This window comes from Rhea pennata, chromosome 4 (assembly GCF_028389875.1).
Source record: "Rhea pennata isolate bPtePen1 chromosome 4, bPtePen1.pri, whole genome shotgun sequence".
Lineage (NCBI taxonomy): Eukaryota > Metazoa > Chordata > Aves > Rheiformes > Rheidae > Rhea > Rhea pennata.
In genome coordinates this window covers 49,708,263-49,726,543 of record NC_084666.1, presented here as the reverse complement: position 1 = coordinate 49,726,543, position 18,281 = coordinate 49,708,263, and the positions used below count along the sequence as shown (strand labels likewise).

Genomic DNA, 18,281 nt, shown 5'->3' with positions numbered 1-18,281 from the left:
CTGCTGGAGCTCTAGATTCCAGCGGGAAGCAGACCTGGCTGTAGCAATGCCTTACACCTGTATTTCCTGGCATTAATATTTTTTCTAGTCCTGAAAAAAAAAAAACCCCACTGGAGAGCACTTGTCTGTACTACTCAAGAAGCTTACTTACCGTCCTGCAGGGTGTTCTCTGTTTTATGAGCATTTTGGAGGAACTGTACACATAAACTTAAGAGAATTTAATTGAGTGCATCCTCAAAAGAACTTACGGTCTAATGACTATAAGGGATCTGCGGCTCAGGCAGGAGAACCACAAAGAGGAGACGATGACACCTCTTCTGACACTGCTCCAGTCTGATACTGTAGTTTTGATCTGGGAGATTGGGGGCCATCCGTGGAAGCAGGGACAAGAGAGATTAGGTTTGTTACATGCTGGAAAGGGCAAGCTATCAAATATAAAGTAAAATATTCTTCCATACGCTACATTATCACAGCGCATTGTTAGAACAATGGCAGGGCTTTTCAAACAGCTTCCCTAAGGAGACTACTCTACAGCTTAACAGCCCTTTCATCAGAGATGTGCAAGTGTAACTAAGGGCAGAATTTAGTCTCGTGTCTATTTAACGTGTTTGCAAGGCACTGCTTTTATTTCTGGCACTTTATAAAAATAGTAATATAAATGCAATTGGATTATACTAAAATGGAGAAACTATGATTTAGCCTCTTACCATATTGTATTTCCTAAATGTATCAACATCTATTTAAGTGCAAAACAGTCTCCAGTTTAAAAATACAATACTGCTATAGTCTGCTGTAAACTTCTGTAAAGGATTATGACTCAATACAAAACACAATTCAGTGTTTGAAATTTCATTTTTAATGTCAGAATAACATCAGAAAAGTAATTTTTTCTCCATATGTAGACTTGCAAAAAATGTATATCAGGGACTTGGTCCTTACTAGTGATTTCTACGTATACATCTGCTCGTATCTTACGCACATATGCTTTAACACACAAATATATGTGCTTGCAGACACACAATATTTCATCTTTGTTTTCTAACCTCTGCTGTCGAGATATTTCCATAGAAGACCACACGCAAATAAAATTGAAGATGAAAATAATGACAAAGGAGCATGTTACAAAACAGGCTCCTTTTTGCCTGACTGCCAGAACAACATATCGGACTGTATTTTTGTAAAATGAAACTGCTGGATTACTCTCCTTTTGGTCTGTAAACAGGCACAACAGTCCAGCTTCTGCTGGCACTGTGGCTTTTCTGCCATATAGCCTATTTGAACTCAGTAAAGGATATTGAAACAAAACAAAAACAAACACAAACTACAGATCTTGATTTTAAATACTTAAGAAGTTATTACTGGAGCATTGTCATAAGCTTCTCAATTTACAGCACAAAGGGGAGATGAAATGTTTGAGTAACTCTCAACACAAAGGTGCTGAGAATCCCTGTGAACTGGCAAGTGCTATTTCATTGTTTTTAAGTTTTTTTCCCCCACTTATATCATTAGATAGGATTATAGATATGTAGAAGCTAAGAAGTGTTAATGATCAAGAAAATCCTGATGTTTGAAATGGGCAAAGTTCTCATTTGCCACTAGTTTTGTCTGATTATGTTCAATATTCAGGGTCTCTCAGTTAAATACAAAACTAAGAAATTGGAAACATTTAGAACTGTTTTAACCTTCTACTTAAAAAGTGCTGGAATTCAATTAATTTTCATCTGATTATAATTTAGAATATTCTCTGATTCTCACTTTTTTAAAATGTACAACCAAGTATTTATAGTTTTCTACATCCATATGAAAGAAACTGCACAGAAAGAGGGCCTTCTTTCCCTAAATTTAGTTGATAAAATATTTTTATACTATTCATGGATTTTCTTTTAAAATGACAAGCAAAGAATTTAAAAGGTTTATCCACAAAAGAACAAAACTTCAGGTAACAGAAGTAAAAAGATGACCTAAAGGATAAGGAATTTTATCTTTTTTCTTACTAACAACATTAAATTCAAAATCATTCTGTTTATTAAAGACATATGCACAATAGGAAAGCATAAAACTAACAGCAGTCTTCAAACATAACAGAATTGATATGAATAATTAAGTTTCATTAAGTATTTAAAAATGTATTTCAGTTTTGCTTTATATTCCCTTCAGATCAACACCTCCAACATTCATTTAGGTTTAAGAAAAATCTATGCAACATTTAGGATGTCCCAAGAAATCAGCAATGACTTTGTCAATGATCTAACAAAACTGTCTCTTAAAACAGTTTGAAATAGTCTTAAGCACAGAAAATATTTAACAAAGAAAAAATGGATGTTTCCCATGGAATCTAAGCAAGTTGTTGGATGTACTGAAAATGGGAGATTCAGTACTCAGAGGTAGCTCAGTAAGAGTATTTGCAGTGTATTGACCATTTAGCATCGATACAACCACAGAAGTGGAAGAAGTAATTCTATGCTCGACCTCTTCCTGTTTATTTAAACAAACAAACAAAACCCAGCATTCTCCTTAGGCCTACTCCTTTGCCATTTAAAACCAACAGAATGATTCACAGATTTCAGTGGGATTGAGATCAGATCCTTATATGCTCTGGAAGTTCAGGGCAGATTCGTGGAAACAGAACAGAGGCAAATAGTCCTGCATCCGGGCCCTCTGCTACAATCAGGGTTTTTAAGCACGGACAGGAATTTTGACATGGAGCCAGTTTCTGGTAGCCTGCTTAAGGGGAACCTTTAATTTGGGCCAAGAACATACATGCTATTCTCTCCCGTTACCTCTCAGGCTGGCCTGTTCCTGGATCCACGTATGCTCTCCAGGGATACACTGATCCATACTGCGAGCCCACTGCCGGCTGCCCTTTGCACCACCAGCTGGTGAGAACAGAGCACAACACTGGAGCGGACTGGTGGCAGATGGTGCCGCTCAGCCCTCACGCAAGCTCAGCATGCCCAGTTCGATTCCTCTCCGTGGAAAGAAGAGAATTCAATACATTACCACATCACATACCTTTGTTAGGCAGTTCCTTACAACTGGTGATGATGATTTTGAACAAGATGTCACTATCAACCCCGATAATTTCTCATAGGTGGCGACAGACCAGCTTTGCACTGACCATCAGTTAAAGCACTGCTGATTGGTACCAAATTACTTTCTTCTTGTTAAATTAGGAATAACAGACTAGATAAAACATACACGATTTTTTTTCATTAAGGTAAAGGGATGAGTTGCATGTGCCTATTTCATAGAAAAGATATTTGGCTTGTATAAATAGTTATAGTGTTATCAGCACTATGATAATTTACACCTGCTAAAGATCTGTTCCTAGGTGTTTGCATTTAATGGTGCAAATGAATGCAATGTTAACCATGACACACAGACACTTCTGCAATTAAGTCAATCCCTGTTTGACCTATTTCTTTCATTCCTTTTAATGTTTTAATGCACAATTGCCAGCACAATTTTTGCAGATGGGTACACCTCAAGAGTCCAGACTACTGCACTCTTCTGAAATCTTAATCTATTGGATAAGATGCAGGGCTGGCTGCATGTTTAAGCATATGCCTGTGTTTCTTTCTCTTTACTTGTACAAATAGTATTTCATATCCTTTTTTAATAATATGACTACAAATAGCAACACTTGATTTTTTAAAAAAGTTCTGATTAATTATCAGATTAACTAAGATAGTGTTCTTGTTCCTAGAAGGTTCCTTTTAATTGGCAAAAAATAATCGTCAACTTTCTTGTCCGCACAAGCTGTTATTCATTACCAATACAGTAGTAAAGAAAACTTAACTTGGTTTACTAAGGACTCTGTTTAAATATGAGCATCCTAAATTCTGTCACTACAGATCTCTATGCATTGCGCTGGGGGAAAGAAAAGAAAACAGAAAAACAAAAAATGTGTTCTTCTGGTGTAAATTATGAAAGATGTCCTCGCTGCAAACACAAATACTTCACTCATAACCCAAGCACCAGACCATTTCTTTGAAGAAGCTTATGAGGAATTTAAGATATACAATGGCACAATATCATACAGTAGAATTGAAAGAATTTTCTTGAAAAACCATTAACTTTGAAGGAATGTCTAGACAACTGTGTCAACAAATGCAAATAATTCATGCTTCTCAGCTTCTATCCAATGGATGGCCCCATGCTGAGAATACACAAACTCAGAAGAAAAAGGCATGTCACAGTCATATGACTAGGAAGTGTAACAGAATCGCACACGAATTCAAGTCAATCTTGAAAAAAATGTTCCAAAAGCTGTTCTTCAGGGTTAGCCAGCAGTGAAATAGGCTTCTGGTCATTTGGGCTAGTTTAAAACAGAAACTTAGAGCTAGTGCACCCTGGCTTCAAAGCAGAGGCAATGGAAGAAACACAGCTGTTAGTTATGACCATTCACTCTGCTAGAAAAATAAAAACTAAAGGACTCCAAAATACTGTACAACCTCTTGCAGTAACCATCAAAGTGGCTTCTAGAAACAATGTTTTTGCCAAAAATGCATTTGTAAGGCACTTATACAGGTATCCTTTTAATATATATATATAAGTATATATAAAAATAAAATATGCACTGAAGCAACATTAACAGATACCCAGTTGTCTCAATTGTCTGTGTGTACAGTATAGTACATATATACATTCACTGTGACCCAGGCCACCTCCATCGTTATACCTTCACGGGTGCTTTGGGCTGCCTTGTTAACTTCAGTGCCTGTGAACAGTAAAGAAAACAGTCACTTTTTTTTGCACTCCTAAAAAAAGACCAACAATACAAGACAAGCTTTTTATTTTAGTAGCGACAAAATGCTCCATGTACTTCTGCAAGGCTGAGTGAAGTATCAGCATGGAGCTGACAGACCACTCTAGGTTCTGTAATGATCTGGGTTTTGTAATGATAATTGCTCTCCAGTAGCCCATCACAACCATACACAGCTAGCCTTAATAAGGAAACTTTGGGAACACGGCTAGAGGGTGGTGGAAGAAGCTGAGATGAGTCTCAGATGCCCTTTAGAAAGCAACTATTGGGATCTGACTCAAAAAAAAAATTAAAATAAAAAAATAAAATAAAATCTGTGGCATAGATGCAACAGATTCTGACCTAGTTGGGAAAGACTGTGAAATAAACTTTTGCAAACATCTTTGTGTGGCCATGGGAGGCCATGTGTCTGGCCTCCTTCCACATGGCTCAAAGCTCAGAGTATAGTCACTGCTGCAGTGGTGAATGTCAAGCACCTGCAATGTTTATGCCTTCCTTTTGGAGAAAAGATAACAGTAAGCCAAACTTTACCAGGCCAGAGATAATTTTATGCTGGATGGCATCTGAAGTCATTCTAAGTTTAAAAGGGCTGCAGCTTAACTCCACTCTTACTGAATATTTTTACACAGAGGAGAGAAACTACGTGCCTTTACTTTAATGGCAAGATCCAGCTCTGTGTCCCCCTCAGGTCTATCCAATTAACTACTCAGTGTGTGACAGAGGTTCAACTCAAATGATAGGTGATCATGCCTCTACTTCAGCAGGAAGAGGCCTCTCTAACCAAGGAGATATGTGTGATGGGCTTTAAAGGTTAGGTTCTCAGCTGCTCCTCCTGTGCACTGTGCAGGATGCCTTCGTTTGGTGTGCTCTAGAAAAAAGCACAGGAGAAGCTCAGGGCCTCTTTCCTATGGTATGAGAGCAGCACAGCCTGCACAGGATGAGAAGGACCTGGAGGTGGAGAGCAGTGTGTTTCATGCAGTGCACCCCACAGGTCCACAGAGGTACATGCAAGTTTTCAATTAGCCTTTAACACAGTATGAAGTGTCGCAGGGAATGAATGGAAAGTAGGGAGTGTTTTCAATGAACTGATTACCTGAGAGCTCACCTATTCTCCTAGGGTATTTCTGCAGCTACTATCAATAATTGTGCTAAGCGATGAGCACCCTGCTGAGCTGTGTGGGAGGACTACATTTTCTGTGAGCAGCCCTTGACCCTGTCAGGGGGAATTGGTCAGAGGGAGGGGAAGTTCCTTACATTTGTTACTTCTGTTTTGGCTTTTGGGGGGAGATGCCCTGACAGAATAACATTGCTCAGTGGGTGAGAGACTATTGTTTCTAGAGGACTGGCTAAAAAAACATTTTTCAGTTTGAGAGATGAAGTCTGATGGGTCTTCTGTTGTAGATATTAACCTTTAATATTGTACATTTAAAGCTTGTAAGCACTACTTGGAAAACATTCTAGCACAAATGTAAACCCTTAAAAAAATCCAAATCTTTAAAAATAAATAGGCTATATTCCCTTCAGAAACACCACCGTTCAGAAACACCAACATTTAACTATTGCTAAATCTAGCCATTTGAGATTAAACTTTTGGATATTATGCAGCGAGAGATTTAGGAGAAAGACATTGTTCCACATCTTGTTTGGGGAAACAATTTTTTACTTTGTAGTTTGGCAGATTCTGCTGCCATATTTACAAACTAGGAATACCTTAGTGTAGATGAACCTCTAAATATTTAAATTCAATTTCATACAAGCAGATCACATGTACTATCATAATTAAGTAAGAATGTCACTGCAGTTGAGTACTGTGACTGGATAACTGCCTCCCCCTGCAAGAGAGATGCCAAAGTGAAGCCAAGGTGTTTATAGAAAATAAACATCAAGGGTGATGATGACATGTTTATTTTCAAAGCAGGAGACCATTATCCAGTCACAACATTCTGTTATACTTATTGCAACTGTACCAGTCCCAACCTCATTGATTTTTTTTTTAAGAGTAATTAAAATAACATTTGTGAATAATACAAAAGATCTAGTGAAGAAACGGCTTCAACAGAACAACGATCCCCCAAAGTAGCTTTATGGCAGCATTACAGTCTGATTAGCACAGAAGGCTTATTTGATGCTTAATGAATAAGAAACTAGTGCTGGTGAACTTTAAATCTCTCTAGTACTGGTTGACTTTCCTGATGCCCTGTTCAAAGACTGTGCTAACGTGCAGCAACTGACAGCAGCCCCAACAGGCCATCACAGCCCCTGAGGATCAGGGAGGTCTGGATGAGCTCTAGTCACACTCCCTGTCTTAGCAGCAGGGAGCAGTGAGATGACAAACAGAGCCAGCATTGCGGGGATCATTCTCTCACTGCTGGTGTCAACTATAGGCTATCTTTCCGCAGGAATAGCACATAATTTCCCTTACACAACCTTTAATGAGGTCTACTAATGTCTCTTGATAATTTCTGTTGGAAAAAGATTTTTAAAAAATTATCATGACTTTCAGACCAGTGGAGTCTCAGAAATGAGATATGATTCTCAAATACTCATTTTTGGATGCTGAGATGGGTTTATCTTAACAAAAGCTGGATTTCTGGGTACAATTCCTGAAAACTGGAAGCCTTGCTCCTCTTTACAATTCAGGTAACACACAGTGCATTCCCATAAAATTAAAATTTGAGGGAATTTTAGTATTCAGATTAGCAATGTGACTTCAGTGGAGTAAGGCAAGTAAAATGGCCTGTTGGTCTGGGCTGAAAATTGGAAACATGGAAGGTTTTTTAAAAAATATGTCTCCACTGACAGGTGGAGAGTGCAGAGTACTGGTAGAGGTGGGCTTCTTACAATATTTGTCCCGACCTTCACCCAGAATGACTGCCTATGGGTCACAGACTACTTCAGCTGCCATAACCTCTTAATCTTTACCATGTTGGAACATTAAAGACAGCATTAAAATCAGTTCTAAAGACTACTTTTCTGTGAAATGGTTACTCCTGTTCTGAGAGCTAGGCCAAAAAAATTGCAATTACTTCATCTAGGTCACAAAACGGCTGTCAGAGGTGAATACTTTCAGTCAGTACAGAACTAAGTGGATTTTGAATCACTGGTGTCAATGTGAAAAGATCTAGCTTATAGGCTACATTCCTACCAGTCATCCCATGGCATATTTTTGATGTGCAGCGTGACACATCAGCCTCTCACAGACTTCTTGCTACTGTAAAGGGTAACCACGTAAAAAATATTTGAAAGATTTAGTCCTTCTTCTATTCAATTCACAAAGGGCCCTCATTTCACCTGGTTCCCACAGCTCCCATGCCAGCAGAGCAGGGACATCTGCCCAGGAAAGGTCCAAAGCTATGAATATTAGTGAAAGACTGAACCATTCTTATCGGGCATAATTTGTAATTTAAAGGCTGACTACTATGAACTTCTGGATTTCAATTTTTTCAAAGCCAAGGGGGATAAAGTCCAGAGTTTTTAATTTGATGCCTCTGTGACTATCACTGTAACAAAGAAAGTAAAGAAAGATAAATTGCTACCATGGGATCTACAACAAGGAACCTGAGTAGTTTTAGATTTGTATTTAGGTGTTTTATCATAACAGCAGACTTTCATTATACATCAGTAAGAGCAATTCTTACCTTTTGCCTAGAAACCATCCAAGATTTTATTGTTGATACCAACAGACTGCCAAGAAGAATCTGAGCAGGATGATAGATGAGTAAGGGGACGGAAATTAAGGACAGGTGCTCGTATCCTGCAAACATTATCTTCAACATTGGAATCCCTGCAGGCAGAAAAATAGGAGACAGACTCTCACCTCAGATTTTATGTCAAAAGATCACAGTGAAACATTTTATATTGTATTGAGATTTCACCAAAATACCCAGAAGGAAACAAAATGAAGACTCAGGAGTGTTTTAAAATAAACAAACAAAGAGAAGAACATAAAGAAAAATATCCACTGCAGAGAAAGTTTTTCTGTGCCAGAAAGGAAGAAGTAAGAGAATGTCATAAAAGATCTTCTCTAATTATGTTGATAGCTGTCAAACTTTTGCTGAACACTTGATGTAAAATGCATTCTGTTACAGCATGAATGTTTGGTTGCTGAGCACAGCCCTGTACTCTATTCACTACTTCCTCTTGCTGTGCTGTATTTCAACTTGTTCACTTTCCAACCTGCCCAATTCCTTGTATCCTTTCTTCAGTGCTTTCACCACTGGAAGAGGGTTGCATTTTGCTTGAATACTGCCCACCAGTAGGTAAGTACCAAGATGACAGCTGCCTCCCATGCTCTGGCTGATTGACACAGACAGGGTAGAGCGCCAAGGACTGTACAGGTGAGCGCTCATGTGTTAGAGAGCAAAACTCCCTGCTCCACCTGTATGTTTCAAAGGAGAGCGAGCCACAGAGAGAAAAGGTCTAACGACCTGAGTGAAAATATGAAGTGGTCGTGCCTATAGAGAACTAGGGAGCAGCTGCAGCACAGAAATTGCTAGATGTTGGAAGACATGAGTGTTTAGAACTAGGGATAGGCTAGTTTTCCTATGAGTTAGAATCTGTAATAAATAGTGCTAACTCTAATAGACTTTTCCATGCATAATCTTCCCACTCTTTGAAGTGATATTTAAGATGAAATTTGATTTTATTCTGCTATAATGAAACAGATTATGTTTACTTCAAAAACATTATTGTTCAAATAACCTGTTTAAATCATAGAACTTTGCTACCATGTTCCACAAAGCATGTGAGCAGGCAAAACTTGTTAACAATCTTTGCCTCATCTGACCAGACGTTTGGATAATCACAAACGAGAGTGGCTGCTATACCTCAGGAGAGGGCATACCTTATTTTCTACCTGATTTAAATGTCATTCTAGGAATCTTCCACCACATCGACCTTGCAGTGAAGAGGACCAGATAAGAGCTTTTCACTGAGCTCATCTGTGTGTCTCCTTTCTTAGCAGTCATAAAAAGCTGAGCTGTGGCACATGCACTCTACTCCCCAAGTAGTAGATGTTTCAGATCAACTGAAGTCACCATGTTTACATAAGCTTTCCCTATGTCTCGGATTTATTCTTCTTAACATCTTTCCAGGTCTCCCTTAATAAAAGTTGCCTCCTCCTAGGTGAGGAAACAAAACTTATTTACTGAATATTTATTGCTCCACCAATGCACTACTATCCCTGACACACATCTAGGCTTGCTGAAATCTTCATGGTGTTTCCACACCATAATTTCTTTTAATTTATTTTAATTAGCTTCATCACATTGAATCACTAACAATCTAGTCCCCATTACAGTAGCCTTTACTTATGTGGATATTTTCAGGGAAAGACTAAATCAAATAAAGGTTTGCAGGCTTAATTTCAGTATTATTAAATAATTACTTTCAAAAAACATCATGGACCTATCACCAAAACAATAAAGCAAAAAATAACAGTAATTTCGGGGGGGGGGGAATAGATAGTATTTGGATAGAAATTACATGGGCATTTGCATTACATTAAAGAGTGTAATTTACTTCAAATGCCCATCATACTGTTTTTGTAAGCAGATAATGGTTTTATTGCTCATTTCCCAGTCTGAACTTCTGCCATGTAGAACCTTTTCTGTTCCCTAACTGCACAAAAATAATCTAGATGCTTAACTTATGGACATGCTATATTTACATTCATAAGGCAATACCTGATATTTGCTAGTGCACTTTCATCCACAGATCCAAAAACTCAAGAGAACAGGACTCATTCAGAGAATCAGAGGATACTAAAATGACTAGTCTAAAATCATATAGAAAACTAATGCCAAAGATATGAACAGAATGGACTGACAGTGACTAAGACAGTCTTTAAATTACTATACATGTTCTAGACTGAAAGAAAGTATAAGAAATTTTAGTCTAAAAGGTAAAATGTCTAGAGGAAAGCTATTTTGGTAAACTATGAAAAGAAAAATAAAGTTGTCAAATATAAATATAAAATACTATAATTAGTATGACAATATAATTAGATCACTGTATAGAAAGAGGTTCCTAATTCACAGTTTGTTTAAATACATGCCACAATAATAGGTTCTTGTGAGCCACTAATGTGCAATTAAAGTTCCTACTATTTACTAAGAAAAACTTGACTGGTGAAAAGAAGTAGTAGTAATATTTGCAGGTAAGTATTAGTTTAATGAAAAAAAGCACCGTGTTCTCTTTTTAACATGCTTTCTGATTTCTGTAATTCCAGTCAATATGCAGCTCTCTTGGAAAATATTTCATGACAAAGATCCACAGATCGCAGTCTCAAACACTTGTGTCAGTAATGGTACCACAAAGCTAAACAAAACAGCATTGGGATTTTATTTATTTTTTTAAAACATTCTCTAAACTTTTTCATAGCAATATATAGTAATCTCAAGTATCAATATGATTGCTAATGCTTTCCAAATGCCTAAAATTAAAGAACAAAAAGATTTTACCAGGGATAAATGTGAGATTCATGCAAATTCTGAATTAGGAAATATATATTGTAACAGATTTTCTTTCCTCTCTTAAAATGCAAGTATTTGTAAAAGATTTATAAAACTTGAAAATCCTAGCCAAAGGAAGAATATTGACACTACAATTCCTGGGCTGATCTTGTATGCTAAGTCTTAACCTACAACATATTTTCAAGATGAGGTTATGAACCAGCTTTAACAGAAGCTGTAACAGAAACACTGATTGAAACAGCACTAACACGCAGCTATAACAAAGCTAATAAAGTGAGCAAGACAGGTTTAAAACTTTCAGATAGACAGCAAGGAATTAAGGTACTAAGCAGAAAGGATCTGGTTATCTTCATTTTGGGCTGTCCACTACTTTCTTGCTCATCTGTTATAGCCTGTTGCTTCCAGTGCTAATGGTGTTCCAATGGCTGAATAAGTCAAGCAAAATTGTACACAGGATCAAATCACATATTTTATAAGCCAAATCACATAATTAGCTTAGTTTTAATTCTCTTAAGTTTCCTCAAAGTACATAGTGCTGCCTTCTTCTTCCCTGCCTTAACAGGCTGTAGCATTAAGGTGATACTGTATTCATGTGTATAAAGAATGATAACTGTAAGGATTTTACATTTTGTTTTCACAGAGCCACTGAATCAGGCTCATCTGTACTTCAGGGTAAATGGGCTGACTTCATGGGTCTTCATCCTGATTGACACTGAAAGAGAAACACTGGTACTATTAGTTTATATATCATTTTTTTGGCTAAGCTTTAACACTGCTGTCGTGGTGTGAGGGCTCACGTGACAAGCATCCATTCAAGTTAAAGTTTTCCAACTGCTCGGTTCTGCACCTCTGCCAAACATACTCACCCGCTACCTTTTATCCAGACCAAACAACTAAGTGTGTGTCTGCCATTTGGGGCCAACTTGGGCAGCTTCGTTCAAAGTAGGCGTCCAGCAAAGTGCTGAGTTGCCAAACTGTTTTTAACAGCCTTGTTGCTTGGAAGGAGACTGACCAAGCTTCATGCCAGGTTCCCAGTCAGAGCTCCACTTCATCCTCCCTCAAAGGACGAGGAAACAGGATACTCAGCAGGGTGAGAAAGCAGCATCTCACCAGGCTTAGTGGAGGAGTAACAGAGGGGAGAAAAGACTGAGATCATTCCACAAATATCCCTTACAAACAAGATCACTGATATTCTCAGCTTTTTCACCCTAAATTTCCCTCTTCTCTGTTCGGCTCTAGTTTCTCCCTCCCGTTCTTCCTATCAGTTCTCACCTATGTTCCCACATCCCTCCTCACTCTTCAGCTCCTGCATTCACAGGCTGTGCTGCTCTTGCTTTCTATTTTTATTTTCTCCCTCTTTTTTTCCTCTCCTTCTCTGCTCCCATGCTTCTAGCCTGGTTGATCTGGCTTCCCAAGACCTTTGGTTCTGCTCTTACTTGCAGTAAACAGTGGCGACTTCTACCAAAATTACTGAGCTTCCAGCAGGCCCTCTGTAATGAAGAGAAGTGGGTAAGTCTGTAATCAGGAGTATATTCTAATTTTCCTCCTCCTGTTTGTGTCCTCTGTTACTAGGCCACTGTTTCCCTAGTAATCTACTCAACTGAAAGCTATTTATCCTTCCTATCCTTCCTACAGCTTTGCACCCTGTACAACATTCCACATCCTGTTTCCCCTTTGCTACATTTGGTCGTCATCTTTCTAAAAGGCCCATGAAAATATTATGCTGCACTTCACTACATTTAGTTCACAGTAAAATAATAATAATAAAAAATCCTAAAAGATTTGAGGGTATTTTTAAGAGAATTTAAATATAGGACTCTTTTCATCTAGCTATCACTGCAGTAATATAAATGAAGCAAATTAATTTTAATGCTCCAAGGTACTGATTCTGTGTCACTGTGGCTGACAGGATCCAACTAGACTTTATGAGATGGCATTTGACTTTATGGAAGTGAGCACTATGCACGCATTTACAATTTTACAGGGACTTTAAGCTGTCATGCTGAAAAATGTTTATAAAACATTAATCAAAAAATGCCTCTTTAATACAATGCATTGTCTGAAAGATGTTAGAAGGCACATATTGTAAATGGATTCTTTTTCTGACTGAAGTAATTTCTACCAAAAGCTTTTCCCCACTGCTATACAAGTACACAGTGTGGAGAGATAAAGAGCACTTTCTCAGCACATTACTACCTGACCCAAACACTTGGGAAATCACTAATGTACAGCATGCCATATTTCCATGTCACACATGACACATTTGTCTAAAATTACCCAACAGAGTTTGACATTGCAGCATATTCCATAGCAGAGCTTTCAACTGACATCTGCCAAGTAAGAACTTCAAGTAAGAGCTTTCTTCTTCTAACAAGCAAGTAAGGGTTTTCTTTTATCCTATACCCACGATGGAAGTGATAAAACAATAAGTATTGGAACTCAGATTTTTTCTACTTTAATATGTTTATTTTATGCTCTCTGAATTTGTAAGCTTCCCTCAAAGCAGTGTTTCATCATTTGCTGTTTTCTATCACATTGCAATGGTTTCAGAGAACTTAATAGAACATTTTTATTACCATCAAAACCTGGGCCATTATCTCTCGCACCCAAAAGCAGAATTACTGCTAGATGCTCTACTTGTGTACTTTATGGTATAAGCTTTTTCCTCTTAAATGTCTGCCTAATAAACAATTTAGCCTAAAACTTTATTGCTTACATTATTGAAACACATTCCAAATCACAAGATACTCCAGCATTTCTTCTTAGGAAAAGAGGTTTGGTACAAAACAAAGAGGTCAACGTTAAGGCTATGGAACCACAAGGCATTCAGGAAATCAGAATGAAAAACAACTGTCACAAATGGGCAGCAAAAATACTTAGAAGAAAACCTTAGACGGTGGATTTTCAGAGCTCTTTTCTACTCATCTGTATATTTCAGAAATCTCAGTTGTCACAGTCTCTAAGTTTAATATACAAAATGAAGTCAGTGTACTAAAATGAAGCACTGATCCCCTTCATGCTAGTCTGTCTTAAAAAAAAAAAAAAGAAAAGAAAGAAAGAAAGAAAGAAAGAAAGAAAGAAAGAAAGAAAGAAAGAAAAAGAAAACTGAGAAGAGATCTGTCAAGGTGGGCATATACTGCATTAAACCCTGCCTAAGCTCCCAGAGCAGGGTTTTTCTGAACATACCCCAGCAAAGAGAGTGTCAAAAGACCATCTGAAAATTTACTTCCAAGTTTCAGAACAGGATGGCACATAGTCTCATGACTGCATGGTAGGGGAGGGTGGTGAGATACCAGCTAAGTCCAGTTTAGAAGATTATAACAAGGTTGTTCATGCAGATATCTACCAGAATGGAGAGATACTGCGAAACTCGTTTGCCAGCTTTCTTAAGGGTTTCCTTGTCTTTCTTTTTTTGTTGTTTGTTTGTTTGAGAGGAAGAAAAATCACAATACAATGGTTAGTCTTGATGAGACAGAAATTTATACACTATGCCAGTCTTCCACAACGGCTAGCCAGGGATGGATGTTGTTTCTGGCCCCTCTTATGACTCTGCTATGACACACTGGCATCACAATAAGAGAAAATGCTTTTGATAAAATAACTGGTTAAGGATCTTTATCCTATACACCTGCCCACTCCAGAATATGCACCGAAGTCAAGTTAAAGGCTCTTTCAGGACTGAATGACACCTTACAACTAACCACAATAGCAATATTTGCTGCCTACTGAGTATTGCATTTCAGCTGAAGAAAGCACCTTCCATTTTTTTCTAGGAATACAAAATCACATTAACTAAGCAAGAAGAGACTACTTGAAACTGAGCCTAAAACAAGCAGCCTAGCTCTTCCTCGGATGAAAAATTCCTCAGAGGAGAATTTGGTAGTCCACGCTGGCCCCACTCCAGCTGCCGCTTGGGATTTCTTTTGCTTGCAGCCCTAACCAAGAGACCTTACACTGAGTCATTTTATACTATGCTAAAGGATCAAGGTTGAGAGAAGTAACAGATGATCATTGCTACTCTCTTGTCCATAAGGAAATAGCAGTATCTTGAGGATGAGATTCCATCCACAGCAGCTAGACAAGCTGGTACAATGATTTGTGACATTTTTGGTTCAATCACACCTTGGTGACAAAACCTAGTATCACCATGGAGATTTGACCTTTGCCAGTAGGCCAAAAAGGAGATCATGCATCAGCACAACTACAACTGACTCCAGATGATATGACACTTGGTGTCCAGTTGGGAAGGGTCAACTATATTTGTAGCAGTTGAGACTACATTCCCTTTCCTGCTTGCCCACAAGTAAGTGGATGTGAAGATTTGCACTTAAAATATTTTCATGGGAAAAAAAAGAGTATTTTCTCAGTATATTTTCACATTTCAGCTCAGTCTTAGATGTGATGGAAAGCAAAAAAAAAAAAAAAAAAAAAAAAAACCCAAAAAAACACAGGCTAATGAAGTGGTAAAAACACCTAAAAAGAAGATTTTACAAGGGACTGGTGAGATTAAAAAGTCTGGAAAGGCTGCAGAGGAAAATTATAGAATGGAGGGCAATCCTAGTTTAGTTATGAAGTCTACGTAGATCCTAATCTTCCAACATTTTCACTTTATCCCACTCACTGGAGAAAGAACAATGATTTACTGGATTATTCAACAAGTCCTTCCATTACACTAGATGACTCACCCCTTTTGGAGCACTAGGATTATTGAGAGGACTCTATACTGAATCACTGAGTGATGCAATCACATCACATTGGCCATACAGTTACACTAGGGCACCTTAATTTCACCACGTGAGATGAAGTACTACTTGTCTGAGAACGACACTGGGTAGCAAAAGACCAGCCTGGTCTAATACATGAATAAAGAAGAAGGAGGGAGAGAAATACGAAATACAGTACTTCTTTTGTCATAACGTTAATGAAAATTAAAAAAGAAGGGAATTTAATATGATTTGCATGGTTTTACTAATTCTAGTTTTTTTAGTTCTTCAGGTAATTGAAATCAGAACCTGCACAGAAACCAGCAATGTGCAATGTAAGCACAGTTACTAGGAAACAGCACATCTTGACACTATCACAGTTTTAAGTAAATAAAAATGGAAAAGATGGGAGAAAGAAAGAACATACAGTTTGATCTATTTCTGGATTTTCAGTGAGTGCGTTCAGATTGGAAGTGATGTTTAATGAACAACACAATCCAACCAGCTGCTAACAATGAAACATTTAACACCAACAATCCAAGACTACTGCCTTCGACTCCAGAATCTCTCCACCTGTTTGACAACACTGCAGTAGTAATTTGTTAACAGGGAATTCAAGAACGAATTGAACCACTATAGGTCATATTTAAATGTGATTTATCCTTAATTTGGGACCACAATGCAGGCATAGGAATGTAGTAAACTGATTCCAGCACTTCAGTGCTTTCTTTATTGCTTGGACATCAAGTCACTCTTCACACACATAATACACTCAATGCATAGGATAAATCCCTCCTTGTAACTCACCAGTAATAGCTAAATTTGTTCACCCAAATGAACAGAATCTAAATACCTCCTTCCCTTCCCTATATTTCTTTTAGCCAATACTTTTTGAAGATTTAATATGGTTGACCCACTAATGAAAGGAATTCTGGACAAGAGACCAAAAAATTTCCTAAAAACATGAAGCTGAGAGTTTATTACTACATTACTACTTTTTTCAAACATAGCTGATGCTAGAAGCTCTCTCAGCACTGAAATTTGAATACATTGATTTTGTTCACATATACGATTTAAAAAGTCATAATAAACAAGTTTGATAGCCACCCTTATTATATTTGTAAATAGAAGAAGGAAAACATTATGCCTCAAAACTGTTCCATCCTGTCTTTTAATTAAAAAATCTTTTTTTCTCCTGAAGTCTTGAAGCAAAGGAAAACATGAAGTAAGAAATTCATTATAAATGGTAAAACAAGAAAACAATAATTTCTTTTCATAAGGAAAAAAAATGTTTATTAGGAACATTAGCATAATTTTTCCTTTAATTCTCTTCTGCCTGATATTTGTGGCCAAGAAAAGAAGTTACAAGGCCAGAAAAGCTTCAATATCCCTGTCATTTTGGGAGGCATTTTGAAATAACAGCTCATCATCTAGAACTACTGAGGGCTACCACTTCCTGTCCTAAAACTCAAGGGATCTACAGTTATGTGCATGCAGTTGATGATGACCCTTCTTCCAGATTCCAAGATTGCCCTGCAGTAAGACCACTTGATTGTTAATTTGTAGTAGCATTATCACTTTTTAAAAAATCTTTGCACCCACTTTTTTTTTTTTTTTTTTTTTTTTTTTTTTTTTTTAAGTGTCTGGAGTCAGCAGGTCAGATTGGCTGCCAGAAAGTGTACTGAGAGCAGCACATGTAGATGCAAATCTCTCAGGGAGACTCAACATCATCTTCAATACGCGATAGCTTTAGTTTGGGTGACACTTGTAGCCTCTGCCAGCTTGAGGTAAAAAAAATCTTGAGTCATGTCCAAATGTGGATCTTCCCAAGGGTAACCTGTCAGCTGTCTGTTGAATATAATGTAGTTTCTTAAAGCAGATAAATTAACTTTAACTGTTTTTTGTAGAGAGGGACAGTTGGGAGGGCTTTTGTGTCATTATCATTTTACAGCCTGATATGTGTGTTTATTTTTTTTATTGTAAAGAGGTATGAGCTTGCTGTCATTAAGAACCTGCAATCTGGTTTTTAATGTCTGATCCAATTATGTGTACATCTGGGAAGACACACAACTAAATAAATAATTGGAGAAGTGCAACTCTGAAATGACAACTGTTATTCATCGATCTCTTTCTGCAAGTCAAGATTGAGAGATGTAAACTTCAAGTGAATGAGATCTCCTGGGTAAGATTCTTCAGTTCAAACACGGTAAACAACTGTTGTCCTCTGATGCACATTTTAGTACTGCTGGAGGCAAACTTTCTAAATATTAATAAAAAAACCTACTACTGGCAGAGTATACGTATGAAAAGGAAGCCTTGGGAACTGGTGCAGAATTTCTT

At 37.6% G+C, this 18,281-nt stretch overlaps 1 protein-coding gene across 4 annotated transcripts in view; it reads right to left on the bottom strand.

The window, feature by feature from the left end:
- Positions 1 to 2,005: 2,005 nt before the first annotated feature.
- SLC10A7 (solute carrier family 10 member 7) overlaps positions 2,006 to 18,281 on the bottom strand; it is a 153,324-nt gene continuing 137,048 nt past the window's right edge. For all 4 annotated transcript variants that reach the window (XM_062573887.1, XM_062573889.1, XM_062573888.1 and 1 more), the window contains 2 exons: positions 8,404 to 8,549; positions 2,006 to 4,720 (listed from right to left, as the gene is read on the bottom strand). In XM_062573887.1, coding sequence (XP_062429871.1) covers positions 4,676 to 4,720; positions 8,404 to 8,549 — 191 coding nt within the window. In that variant the 3' untranslated portion in view covers positions 2,006 to 4,675. The remainder of the gene's footprint in view (positions 4,721 to 8,403; positions 8,550 to 18,281) is intronic.